The sequence below is a fragment of the Mus pahari genome, chromosome 14 (genome assembly GCF_900095145.1).
Source record: "Mus pahari chromosome 14, PAHARI_EIJ_v1.1, whole genome shotgun sequence".
Taxonomy (NCBI): Eukaryota; Metazoa; Chordata; class Mammalia; order Rodentia; family Muridae; genus Mus; species Mus pahari.
The window spans coordinates 68,238,521-68,252,109 of NC_034603.1; the positions used below are offsets into that span (position 1 = coordinate 68,238,521).

General features: G+C 48.7%; 1 protein-coding gene across 4 annotated transcripts in view; it reads right to left on the reverse strand.

Annotated features, from left to right (window-relative positions):
- Positions 1–625: 625 nt before the first annotated feature.
- Stat5b (signal transducer and activator of transcription 5B) overlaps positions 626–13,589 on the reverse strand; it is a 69,738-nt gene continuing 56,774 nt past the window's right edge. For 2 of the 4 annotated variants that reach the window (XM_021211484.2, XM_021211483.2), the window contains exons 13-19: positions 10,155–10,361; positions 8,339–8,433; positions 8,057–8,187; positions 6,897–7,067; positions 3,985–4,036; positions 3,569–3,673; positions 626–3,123 (exon numbers count right to left, since the gene is read on the reverse strand). In XM_021211484.2, coding sequence (XP_021067143.1) covers positions 2,997–3,123; positions 3,569–3,673; positions 3,985–4,036; positions 6,897–7,067; positions 8,057–8,187; positions 8,339–8,433; positions 10,155–10,361 — 888 coding nt within the window. In that variant the 3' untranslated portion in view covers positions 626–2,996. The remainder of the gene's footprint in view (positions 3,124–3,568; positions 3,674–3,984; positions 4,037–6,896; positions 7,068–8,056; positions 8,188–8,338; positions 8,434–10,154; positions 10,362–13,589) is intronic. The other 2 variants (XM_029545744.1, XM_029545743.1) reach the window with 2 other exon arrangements.

The following is a 13,589-nucleotide window of genomic DNA, read 5'->3' on the forward strand; positions in this document are numbered from 1 at the left end:
CGACACTGGTCTACTGCAGAGGGCTCGCTACTCTGGAGGCTGAGAAAGGAAGACAGACGGGAGTTCAACCACAGCCTGAGACCTTGTCTCAAAAGAAAGAAAGGGTTGGGTATTAGGGGGCATAGCTAATTAGGAGAGTGTTTCCCTGGCATGCCTAGGCTACAGGTTCAAGTCCCAGCACGACAGAGAGAGAGAGAGAGAGAGAGAGAGAGAGAGAGAGAGAGAGAGAGAGAGAGAGAGCAGCTCAGGCTTTCCATGACCTTTCCTTCATGTTCTCTTGTATTTCATAATGACCTTGGGTAGTGGGAACCAATGTCTTGTCACCACCAGTTTTCCGACATGGTGCCAGGCTCAGGGGAGGAATCCGAACACAATCGGTTAGGACGGGCTTTCCATCAGGAAGAGGGTGAGGAGAATCTGAGATGGCTAACAGCCTAATTGCCCAGTCATTTCCCAGCAGGAAGGTAAGAGACGCCCCTGACTGCAATCAGTGGCATGTCATCTCAGGCCACTGAGTCCCAACTAGTTCCCCTTCTTAGGGTCATGCTGGTGACCGAAAACATTTTTCCAGTTAAAGCCACCCTCCCCTGACACGTGACTGAAAGGAACCAGGACTCAATATTGCCCTTCAGGAGATGCCTTTATTGTAACATAAAATACACAATTTTGTGGCTGCCCCAATTTATACACAATACTTTTTGGTGGCTATATATACTAATCTGCCTTGACACTAAAATATGTATCTGAAATAAAACGTTAAAAAGAAAAATTATAAAAGGATATTTTCGTTGTAGGAGATAGCCACTTCAAATTTCCTTCCATCTCTACAAAGCCCCCCACACGTCACACCCCGAAGCTGAGGCTTTCCTGACTCACGCGTGGGTCTGTGAGCAGGCAAGAGGTGGGTAGAGACCTGCCCTCACCTTTGGGTGCAAGAGTGGGGCAGAGAGAGAGAGAGAGACCAGCATGCAGATAGGGGACACACTTTCCAGTTAAAAGCCTCTCTCAGGTCCAGGCACAGCCTCAGTTAATCCAGGGTAGCTTAAAAACTATGTGGAAGCCTCGCTTCTTTGGCACTCTTTTCTCCAACCTAACTTGAGAGTCAGCTTAGAACCTTCCAGGGGGGCCGGGCCGCTCTACTCTCCCCATGCCTTGGGGCCATGTCCACCATATATCTAGATATTTGTCGAGTCCACACCCTCGTGAGGGTTACTGGGACAGTCGCATGACCGGTGGGGACGAGTCCGTTAAGCCCGGACTCCCCTGGCAGTTCCAGCTTTCTTCTGAGGGGCCAGGGAGGGGCCTCACACCTCCTCCATCCGGCCAGCACCTGAGGCAGAGAGGCTACCGCCAGGCATAGAAAAATCAGTGTACAAAACCAAGGCAAGTCAAACAGCAGCTTTTAAAAACTCATCTCCCAATAAATAATTTACTACACAGGAGTATTTTCTTTTAACAGTAAAACACTGATAAATTCAGAAGTTATTTTTGTAAAAAAAATATGTTTATTTACTTGCATGTATAAAAATAAGGTTTTGGGGCTCCTCTCCTGGGCGCGGCTCTGCCCTTGTTTGGGAGAGGAAGCCAAGGAGGGCTGGCAAGCCTGAGTGGTAACCGCTCTCTGCTTGCCCCTCTCCCTGACGGCCCACTGCAGCCCCTTCCTTCCTTCTGGAGACACTACAGAGGAGACTGTAGAACAAATCACCCTGAGGCTTTCGCTTTGCTTTTTACAGTTTTCCAAGCTTCCTAGGAAACCCGCTGACTGCATTTCCCCAATCCCCAAGGGCAACCGACACCTGACACTGCTCAGTGCTGGCTGCCTGCTTGGCAGGCTGGCCCCGCGTGCAGGTCCCATTCCTACCACCTAATCCTCAGGGCACTATGTGACACTGAAGGGAGATGAAGTGATCTGGGTATAGAGGACCCAGGACCTGATCCAGGAAGGGAGAAATTTGATGTCAAATTAGGGNACAAATGGGAAAAANATTAAAAAAAAAAAAAAAAAAAAAAAAAAAAAGACCTGATTTAGAAACAAAAACACCACCGGACGTTTGCAGAAAGCCGTTATCAACACGCTTGGAGAAAAGCCTTGGATAGCGCAGGCGCGGCCTGGCCACAGCACAGACAGAGTCGGGGAGGCTGGTGCAGACAGGCCACGCCCAGCGTCTGGAGCCAGGACTGGGCACAAGGCACCGCGCCTGCATTAGGAGCACAGGGCATCACCTGAACCTGTACGCTCAGAGCTGGGTGGCCCGCCTTCCTCTCCACTGTTTTGTTAAACATCTCCACTTGAGTACACGCACGTAAGCTGAGTGGCAGTTCTAGAAACAGAGACTGAGCGAGCAGAGAGGGAAGGAGCCAGTGTTAAGATGGCGGAAGTGGTGGAAACGGAAACAGCCACTCCCCATCCAAAAACTTGTGACCACCCTTGCCCCAACACCCTTGATTCAGCTCCCCTTCCTGTCCCTTATGCAAAGGGGACAGGGGACACGGGAGCACTGGCTTTCATCATCAGACAGTCATCTACATCTCAGAAGACTGGTGGAGACAATGACAGCTTGCTTGGACTATGGACTACCTGGCAGAGGAACCGAGGCTCCCCAGAGAGAGGGTGCTTTTTCCTCTCTTTGTCCTTTTCTTACTTGGACAGTCACGTGTCAAGGGTCAGCCACCCTGAAGACACATGGCCAGGTTCCAGGGTTCAGGGAACCAACTGCCTTTTTGCACATGGTAAAAACAAGCGCGGCCGCTGCCCTGGCATGGCAGCTTAGACTGGACAGCAGGGGTGGAAAAAACACGACGTGCAAATGCACACACTCACACTCACGCGCACTCCCTTCACTAGTGCCACTATGCACAGAGACACTAAAGTCACAACTAGTATTAACACTTCACATTACGAGTATTGTTTTCCAAAGAGAAGCGATTCATGGAATTAAAACATCCACAGGAAGTTCCTTCACGAGGACGACGAAGCTGCAGGCGGTGAGGTCTGGTCATGATTGTGCGTGAGGGATCCACTGACTGTCCATGGGCCGGCCTAAGAGCTCTTCCACGCGCCGTGCCACGTCCATCGTGTCTTCCAGATCGAAGTCCCCATCGGTATCAAGGACGGAGTCCGGGCTTCAGAGGGAAGGACAAATGATGAGGGGGAGGGGCAAAGGTTATCAGAGGTCATCTGGAACCCCACAACCCATCAGGTGAGAGAGCTGGGCTCTCACTAGAAAGATCTCCTGATAGAAATCAGGAGGCCTTTGCTGGTTAGGTCATCCGACCATGCTATTTATCCTGGATGCCCACTCTCAAACTCCACCCAGCCCTTACACACAAAGTGTGGCAAATCTCCATTTTTCAGAGAAGACAAACATGCCAGTTTGCTCATGGCCACTGATGCTTTAAATATCTGGTGCAATCTCCCCTCTGGAAGGCCATGCCTGGACGTAGGCCGGGTGAGGTTAGTTCCAGAGACCCTTCAGGTTCCTTTGCCCAGACTCCAGACCTTAGGAAGTCCAGCCTGAAGCCAAGGCCCCAGTTGCTCCCCATTTATGCCCCCAAGAGCTTGACCTACTTGGGTGGATACATGTTGTAGTGAGCCTGAGGGCACACGACTGGGGAAGGAGCCTGGTCCATATAGGTGGCGCCACTCCCGGCATCTGTGGATGCATTAGCAAACCTGTAGAAGGAAACGGATCACAATCTCAGCCACGTGGACTGGAGGAGGGGTCAGGGGGCATCTTCATGTCCTTTTCAGGACATAGGAGGTTGGACCCCAAGGGCCTGGCCACAGCATGACTGGAACTTAGTTTACATCTCAAAGGCTAAGCCAGGTTTCCTGGGATCTTAGGGATGCTGGACCCAGAGAGTGCTGGATGCTGGGGTGGGGGAGAGAGAGAGAGAGAGAGAGACAGAGAGAGAGACAGAGACAGAGACAGAGACAGAGACAGAGAGACAGAGACACACGGGCCCTGGGCCCTGGACACTTACTCGGGGACCACTTGCTTGATCTGTGGCTTCACGTATCCGTCAGCTGCTTTTGCTGCCGGGGAGAAGAACAGTGAAAACCAGGGACCTCAGAGACACCTCCCTCAAGAACTTATCTTTTCTAGGGTTAGGACACAGCCACTTAATCTCAACTCAGAACATGACAGACACAGCAGGTAACATTTCTGTCTTCTGGGAGGCTTGCTGCCGATGTGAGGCACTGAAAGTACAAATTGGGCCACCTTCCAGGTCAGCTGGCACGATCTGGAAAGTCCCACACAGAGAAGGCAGACACTTCCATGCACGCGTAGTTAACTTCTAGTGGTGTATATTTGTGAAAACATTTTTTTTCTTTTGAAACAGGATCTCACTATGTAGGCTAGGCTGCCTTCAAGCTCACAGAGATCTGCCTGTCTCTACCTTATGAATTCATGACTATGCCTGACTCTTTGTCTGGTATTGGGGACTGAAGGAATTAGGTCATCGTATGAACTAGGCAAAAGCTCTACCCCCTAAGCTCCCTCATCCCCGCCTCTTTTCAGACAGTGTCTTGCTAAGTTGCACATGCTGGCTTTGAACTCATTCTCCACCCCAGGCAGGTGTTACATTTTGGATCCTCCTACCTCAGCCTCCCAATCTGAGATTATGCCTGTGCCGGCAGGCATGATTGAAAAATAAAAGCTTTGAAAAATTCACAGTTGGAGCTGGCAAGACAGCTCAGTGGGTAAAGGTCCTTGTCACGGAGCTCGATCACACAAGTGCCACCCCCGGGACCCACACAGTGGGAGAAGACTGCCGACTCCCAGTGATTGTCTGCCCACTCCCCACATGCACACCATAGTATATGTGTGCAAAACACACACACACACACACACACACACAAAACAGATTGGGTTTCTATGGAAATCACAAGTCTTTGTTCTTGAGAAAATAAAACAACACAGAGAAAAGGTTTTCTGTATAGCTAAGTCAATAGGGGATTAACATATTTTTCTTGTGTGTGTATACACATGTTTATTTGTGGCATATTTATGTGCATGTGTGTACATGCATGTGTGTGCCCAGGCATGTGGAGGAACACATACACTAGTATTACAAGTGCCACATTGCCTGGCTTTTTTAAAAGTATAGGCTCTAGGTATTAAACTCGAAGCAAGTACGCTACAGACCGAACACCTTCTCACCCTCAGACGAGTATGATTTCTATATAAAAATATAACTTCAAAAAAACCAAGGAAGAAATACAAACATGTTTTTCACAGAAAAAAATTATAAATGGCCAGAAGTGGCCATTGGTGGATGAAGAAGCTAGGTTCAGGAGCTAAACCCAGCTGAAACCCTGGCTTGGCCCCTTCCCAGTCATGGGATCTTTGGCAAATTATTTTATTTCCCTATGCCTCAGTTTCCTGTAAAAGAGGGGTTCCAGTCATACTGTAAGCCAGCTCTCAACTAAATGTTTTCCTTTGTAAGAGCTGCCTTGGTTATGGTGTCTTTCCACAGTGGTAGAACAGTGACTAAGACGGATACTATAGGAAACTCAGAGGCATTCAGCAAATGCTAGCTTCCGCTACCATGCTAATTAATCTGAAATTATTAATCATCGTATGCAAAGGTTGCCTAGAATCAGATAAATACACACAAGACTTATAATGTACCATTTTCATGCCAACCAGACTGGTAGACATGAATGGAGGCTATCCTGTGGTTGGCAAAAAGACAGAGAAGCAGACGTCCCACAGAGAGCTGCGAGGAAATGTGAGTTTGGCTTTTTGAATGCAGTTTTGTATGCGTCAAAAAAAAAGCTTAAAAAGCATATGCCCTTTGACCTAATTTTGCTTAGGAATTTATCTGAAGGAATAGTTGAACAAGATACTTGTAGTAGGTTATCTCAATATCAGTCATAAGTGAAAATGAAGTAGGCATTTAAATTAAATACTAAGAATCTCAATTGCCTAACCGTGATCTTTGAAAGTCACTAGGAAATGGAATCCTGTGCAATCCTGAAGACGGTGCTACATGAACGCATTACTGACCTGCAACTCTAAGTGTGTGTGTGTGTGTGTGTGTGTGTGTGTGTGTGTGTAATCGAGGCACTTAGGATTATGCATGCTTTGACCTTTAGCCCCTGCCTCCATTACTGAGATGCCCTGGCCTCCATTCCCATCGCCAGCTTCCTGCTTGGCTGGAAGCAGCCTCCGGGCTCTGGGGAGCTTTTCAGCCACCCCAGCCGGGCTTTCTCTCTCGGCCTAGGATGCTTGTTCTCTGGGTCTCTGCAAAGTCAGTTTCCTTACTTTGTTCAAGTCTATTCACGGGTCATTTCCTCAGAAACGTCCCTGACCCCTCAGGAGAGATGGGTCCCCCCTCCCCGCTATTCCTCCCCCCTTCACTTCTACTTTACTGCTCTTAAGGGAATCCACTGCTAAGTAAACAGGACCCCCCCACCCCCCACTTGCTGCTTGCTGCTTTCTCTCTCTGACCAGACAGCGGCCTCCCAAGAATCCAGGGAGAGAGCAGATCACGGGTTTACAGAATGTTCAAGAATGCCACAGAGCGGTCTACAGAGCCCAGCCTCTCGTTGTGTGTGAAGTCTTTCTTTCTTACGAATTTGTGTATTTCCTAAGAATTTTAAGATAGTATGGACAATTTTGGCCAGGAACGGTGCTGTGCAACTTTAACCTCAGCGTTCAGGAGGCAGAAGTGTTTTCATTGATAGACACTACAGACATCGGCCCTGGATATTGCCTGAAGTCCAGTGGGGTGCTGTTTGGGTTTTGTGCAGGAAAGAGGTTTGAACATACATGCATATGCACATGTACCACCCCCATACAAACGTATGTACATACACACACACTAGCAAAGACCCAAACAAAACCAAACTAAAGTCGGTATAAAACCCACTGCAGATGGACACTCACCGGTTGCGGGCTCACATGGGACCGGTGTGTAGTACTTAGAATATACTTCATCCTTTGGCCGATCAGGAAACACGTATATGAGGTAATTCAGGTCCCCCAGGCGGTCAGCGAGGGACCGGATAGAGAAGTCTCTAGTGGTAAAAGGCATCAGATTCCAAAACATTCTCTCCTCTAGATCAATAAACAGAACAACCACATTCTAACCATGGTTTCCAAATGTGAGGTCTTAAAGTCCACACACTGAAAAGCCCCACAGTGAAGTCACAGCACCAGAAATGCTCATCCCCCAAATCGCCTCGGGATGCCGACAGGGACTTCTTGGATATCTCAGTATATAAGCAGATGTTCACATCATTTCCCTAGAGACCCAGTGACCTCAGTGGGCTCAAGTTCAAGTGGAGTCCTCCCGTGTCTAAAAGCAACAGCCCTGGAGCTAGAGAGACGACTCAGCAGTTAAGAGCACTTGTTCTTGCAGCAGACTGGGGTTCAATCCCCAGCACCCACATGATGGTTCACAACCATCCATAACTCCAGTTCTAGGGCACTGCATACATGTGGTACACAGACAAACATGCGGACAAAACACCCACATACAAAATAATGCAATAAAATAAATAAGGGAAAGAAAAGAAGTAACTCTTAGGGACCCCCCCCACCCCCAATCTCATTTTCTAGGAAGCACACCGGCAGAGAGAGCCTAAGATCTAGAACAAGCTGGTAGAATGTTTAAAACACAGAATACACAAAGTAGCAAGCTACTCTACTTCACTGTGAGGGCCAGACTAAGGAAGGAATGGACATTCTTAGGTGGCAATGTTAGCAGCAACACATGTCATTAATTAGAGAATCTTGGAGCCACAGAAGGACCAAAAGGAGCACCGGGCTGAGTAACAAACAATAAGGCAAACGTTTCAAAGGGGAAGTGGCTGCGACTCTGCCCGACGCCCATGCTATGGCTACAATTCAGCATTTCCCATAATAAGGGTGCTCACAGGCTGCCTTCCGAGCAGCTGTGTCATGGCTATGTTAGTGATTCTTGTAATTAGGTCTGTCTCCAACAAACAATATGTTCTCAGTAAGACGTGTTAGAATCTTGTGACAAAGCAGCTGACTTGGGACACAAAGCCAAACCCTGTCTCAAAAAAGGGCGAGGCACTCACGAGAGTCAAACTTCCAAGCAATGGTGATGCCCCCGATCTCCGAGTCGCTGAAGCGCAGCAGGAAGGTCCCATCCGGCTTGTTGATGAGCAGGTCGTGGGCCTGTTGTTTGTTCACAAAACCCAAGATGGCCCTGGGTCAGAGTCAGAAGCAGAGGGGGACAATGTCAGAGAGAAAAACCTATGGGTTTTCGTACTGACTTATAGCTACTTGGGAGACGGAGGCAGGAGGATTGTTTGAGCTCATGATCAGCCTTGACAATATATAATAAAGATGATTCTCACCCATCATTCCAGTGAGGCTTGAGATGTTTTTTCAATACTTCCATCACGCCGTCAAACCACTGCCAGAAAGTGTAATTCCGTCCTGGCAAGTTCTCCTGGTTGGGGACATGAGAGTGAACAGGAAGAGAGACATGGTGGCCATTAGAATATCAGCTGCATATGGCAGAGGCACTTCAGAGTCTGCTGTAGGGGACACACTTGTCCTGGGCTCTGTACAAACACCCTCCACATGCAGCCTGCTGAGGGCTGTCTTGTTCTGAATTAACTTTAAATCTAGATGTCACCCAGGAGGCACACAAGACTCAGTGGCCTTGGTATATGTGAAACAACCCCCCCCCCACACACTCCCCCGTAACATAGAGCAAGATGGCAAAGAGGGGAACAGGAATCTTAGAGACAAGAACCAGATGCTGGGATGATAAGACTGAACTCTAAGGACCATTTGCCAGAATCCTAAGACTGAATTCTGGGGGCCCAGCCACTGGAAGAATAAAACTGGACTCTGAATTGATTTTCTTTTTTGCCCCTTTCAGGTTCTCTATAAAAATGCATGAGGAAAAGATGGGAAGGCAGATTTGGCTCCAACTTCTACACTGTCAGTCCTCTGAATGAAGCAAAAAGCTTCAAACCCTGGCTTGTGCTTTGTGATGGGCAGCCCAGGCTACTTACAGACACTTCAGATGGAAAAGCAACGTCTCCACTGTCAGAAGCATGCAAACATGCCTGCCTGCCTGTTACCAAGTGATCTTACAGTCTCAGAGACAGAGCAAGGAGGGAAAGCGAGAAGCGAGGGATAAAAGCCACAGAGCTGGTACCCCCAGGGGATCCTGTTAGATTTGGTGGACTCGCCTCTGGCCATTTCTGTGGTCTGTGACAAGCAGCACCAATGTCCCCTGGGAGATTCTGAGACATGCACACTTTTCCAGGCTCGCCCCGGACCTGCTCTGAATCAGAGCTAACACTTTTTAACGAGATGCAGGGTGGGTTCATAGATCTGACCTGAATTAGATCACACGGAGCCACAGAGGGGCTGACATCATACACACATTCCTAGCAATTATCAGCCAAGTACAGTAACCAGGTTCTGTGGGAGGCAGGGGCTTTACCACAATGGCAAAGGTAGACCACCGAGACCTGTTTTCCTGACCTCCTCTGACGACCGCTGATTGGGTCCAGAACCATTCAGACGACTCAGAAGCCATGAGCTTTCTGAATTAAGGATGTCTGAATCTCTGGTTTACAGGCACAGCAGGGAGAAGTTTAACTGAAAATCAAATCTGTGACTGGAAGAAACATTTCCTTTGTCCGTACCCCCTTCCAGGGGACTGAGGGTTCCCCGGAACCCTGTGCTGGGCTTGGCTCACATTTGCTTCACTCCTTTATTTATTTACTTATTTATTTATTTATTTATTTATTTCATTATATGTAAGTACACTGTAGCTATCTTCAGACACTCCAGAAGAGGGCATCGGATCTTGTTACAGATGGNTGTGAGCCACCATATGGTTGCTGGGATTTGAACTCAGGACCTCTGGAAGAGCAGTCAGTGCTCTTAACCACTGAGCCATCTCTCCAGCCTACCCTGTTTCCTTTATAGAGGAAGAAATGCATTAAGTGCCCACAGGGTCCAGCTCACAAACACAAAGGAAAGATATCACTCTATGTGAGACCTGACTCTCAAACTGTCCATCTACACAGATGTTTCTGTGACCTTGGGTAGAGCTCATGAGAAATAGGAAGAACAGGGGCCCAGGGCAGGGAAACTCCAGGAGGCAGACATTGGGAGAGTAAGAGCGGCTGGCGGCCGGCCGCTCACCCGGTTGAACTGGGACCAGGACACGGACATGCTGTTGTAGTCCTCAAGGTGGTCGCTGCTGATGTTGAACAGTTTCTGTGCCAGGAACACCAGGTTCTCCTTGGTCAAGCCCCGGTTGCTCTGTACTTCAGCCTTGAATTTCATGTTGAGCGCTTCGCACAGCTGCGGCCACAGCACCTTGTCGGGCACGGCAAATGGCACCCTGCCCTGAGGGAGGGAGAAGCCAGCCTCTAAGAGAACAGTTGCTTGATTGATTCTCTCAAGCCACAAAAGGAAAGCAGCAGCGGCTGGAAGGGGTTGGATTTGTCTTGCCAAACCTGAGCATAGTCAGACATTCATGGGATGTCCTGTTCTGAGAGACACACAAGGCTCTACTTTCATGTCCTCATTCATGACACAGCTGGAGGGCCACCCTGCCTTACCTGTGCTGGCTTGGGAGCTGCTGACCCTGGGGTCAGACTTTGGGTCTAATAAATAGCGTCAGAACAAAGTGCCACCAAGTTTTGGCTCATAGTCTGGATTCACTGGAAGTTTTAGATAGTGAAAACATGGGTAGGTGTGGTGGCCCATGCCTATGACCTTAGCACCTGGGAGAGAGGGAGGGAGGGAGGTTCAGGAGTTCTAGGTCATTCTTTACCACATAGCGTTTGGGGTCAGCCTGGGCTATGTGAGATCCTATTTTAGAGAGAGAGAGAGAGAGAGAGAGAGAGAGAGAGAGAGAGAGAGAGAGAGAGAGAGAGAGAAAGCAGTCAGTCAGACAAGTCCGGCTTTCTAAGTGAGCAGAGAGGGGGAGTGGGCCCACACATGTACAGCCCCAAGTTTAACACTTGCCCTTGACACCTGCCAAGAACTCTAGCTCACAGTGAAGCAACTTGGCATGGAGGGTGGAAAGTTTCTAGTTGGCAACTTGATTGAGAAACAGTTAGAATATGAACTTGTAATATGCTGCCTCTCGTTCTGTTCAGCTGGCTGGTCAGTAAGTACGAGGGTGCCGTTAGGGCCAGAGGGCCGTGGGTCTGGTGCTCACACCACACAGAGCAGTGACCAAGATAGCCAGGAGAGGGGACTTCCTCTCTCCCCACCTCCCTGCTTCCTTCCTTCCTCCTCCCCTCTCTGTGGGGGTGTGTGAGGGTGAAGCACATATGTGCACATACGTGGAGGTCAGAGGACAACCTCGGGTGTATTTTTCATGAGTTCTCTACTTTTTTAAATTTATTACCGGGGCTGGAGAGATAGCTTAAGTGATGAAGAGCACCGGTTGTTTTTGCAGCGCCCACATGGCAGCTCGCAATCATCTGTAACTCCAGTTCCAAGGGATCTGATGCTCTCTTCTGGCCTCATGGGCAACAGGCACAGCATGGTACACACATATACATGTAGGCAAAACTCTCAGACGTATAAAATAAAATATAAAAACTCGGGTCTCCATATTTGCATGGCAAGCAGTTTACTAAGCCATTCCCCAAGCCCCTTTCTTAGTTTGGGATAGGGTCTCATGCAGGCCAATCTTGCCTTGAATTTGATATTAATATGTAGCCAGGATAACCTTGAACTTCTGATCCTTCTGACTCTACCTCCCAAGTGCTAAGATTACAGGAGTGAGTTACCATGACTGTTCAGGGGACTACCCATCATCTGTCTGTCTGCCTGTCTGTCTGTCTGTTGTACCTCACTACTAAGGTTATAGTCTAACATGTCTGGACAGCTTCCCTGAGTTTGGTGTTAAATGGAGAATGACCTTCTCTTAGCAGGGCTTCTTCTTCTTCTGACCTGGGGAGCCCAAACCACACTCTATCTGGGGAAGGTTACATAATTCAAGGAATGCCTCTCCATGCAAATGAGGTACCCCCAAGCCTGAGCCACTGTAACTTCACTTTAAGAAGAACCCCTTTCCACTCTGCAAGGTTCATATACACAGCCCTGGTTCACCCCAAATAAAGTGTGTATGCATACAATGAATGCAAGCCCATCCCGAATAAAGCCCAGCGTACAGTGGTGTCTGGATACCCAAGAGGGAGAAAGTGGAGGACCTGAAATCACAGCTGGATCCCAACATGCACAACACCTCCCTGTCCCTGTTCCTGTCCCTGTCCCTGTCCCTCTCCCTCCCCTTCCCCCAACCCCCCTCTCCTTTCTGAGACAGGGTTTCTCTATGGAGCCCTGGCTGCCCAAGTACGGAGATGGACCACTATGTCAAGCTTTCTGTATTTATTTTTAAATAGCATTCAAGATACCCTAGTCATCAGCATAACCGAGAATGTAAAAATTTCATATTATTTGGACAAGATACCCTAGTGGTTACACATTGCAGGGCACGTCAAGGTTACAGGGAGTTTTGTGGACGGCAGGGATGGAGGTGAAGCAATCTGATGCAGAAGGCTTTGAAGGCAGTGTGCTGTGGCTTTTTCTAAGACTCTAAACTCTGCTTTTGCAGCACACACAGGGAAGATCTCATAAAAAAAACCCTGCCTTTGCAATAAAGCCCGGTTCTCTAAAGATGACAGATGAAGAGTCAAGAGTCTCACACTAGAGAAAGACAGACTTGGATGTGTCGAATAACGACGACACTTTTATCATGCTTCTGTGAATTAAGTTCTTCTAACACCATGCACTAAGGACCCCTCCTCATGGAAATGTTTTGAAAATGCTCATTATGGGCTGGGGATTGTAGCTCAGCTGGTAGAGTGCTTGCCTAGCATGCACAAGGCTCTGGGGTCCAGGCCCAGTACGCCAGAAAATGTGAGCTTGGCCGGCGAATATCTGTGATGCCAGCACTTGTAAGGGGGAGAGAGGCAAGAAGGCTAGGGGTTCTTGGCTGCACAGTGAGTTCAATACCAGCCTGGAATATTACAAGAGACATTGTTGGAGATGGGGGTGGGGGGTGAGGAAGAGGAGGGGAGGGAAGGAGAGAGAATAAGAGAGTACAAATGCTTATTGGCAGGCTAGGGTAATTCTGCTTTTGGGATCGGGGGGGGGGGCATAAACCTACAACATGATTATCTGTTCCTTCCGGCAAAGCACATGGCTCTTCATGAGCCCTGGGATGAATCACAGAATGAGCCCTGGGAAGAGCATCGGATGTCATCTGTATTTACTGTCAAATGACTAAGGCAAGTTCTCGGGGACAGTAAACTATAAGAAAGGCCTCAAACCATTTAGGGCTTCCCTCAGGATTCAAATATTACAGAGCATCTTCAGTGTAACAGAAGTTGCTCTTTGTGATGGTGCCACAGAGCACCACTTTACCCGAGTTCCAGGCAAATGAAGCTCCCATGGTCACCACAGGAGGAGGCAGAGGCTGAATTCGAACCCTGGTCTGGATGTCAAGCCCCTTCCTCTCTCACATTTTCTATTCTGCCGCCCCATGCCCACCTCCTCCATGTGTCACACACACACACACATACACAGAGGCAGGCACACACACACACACACACA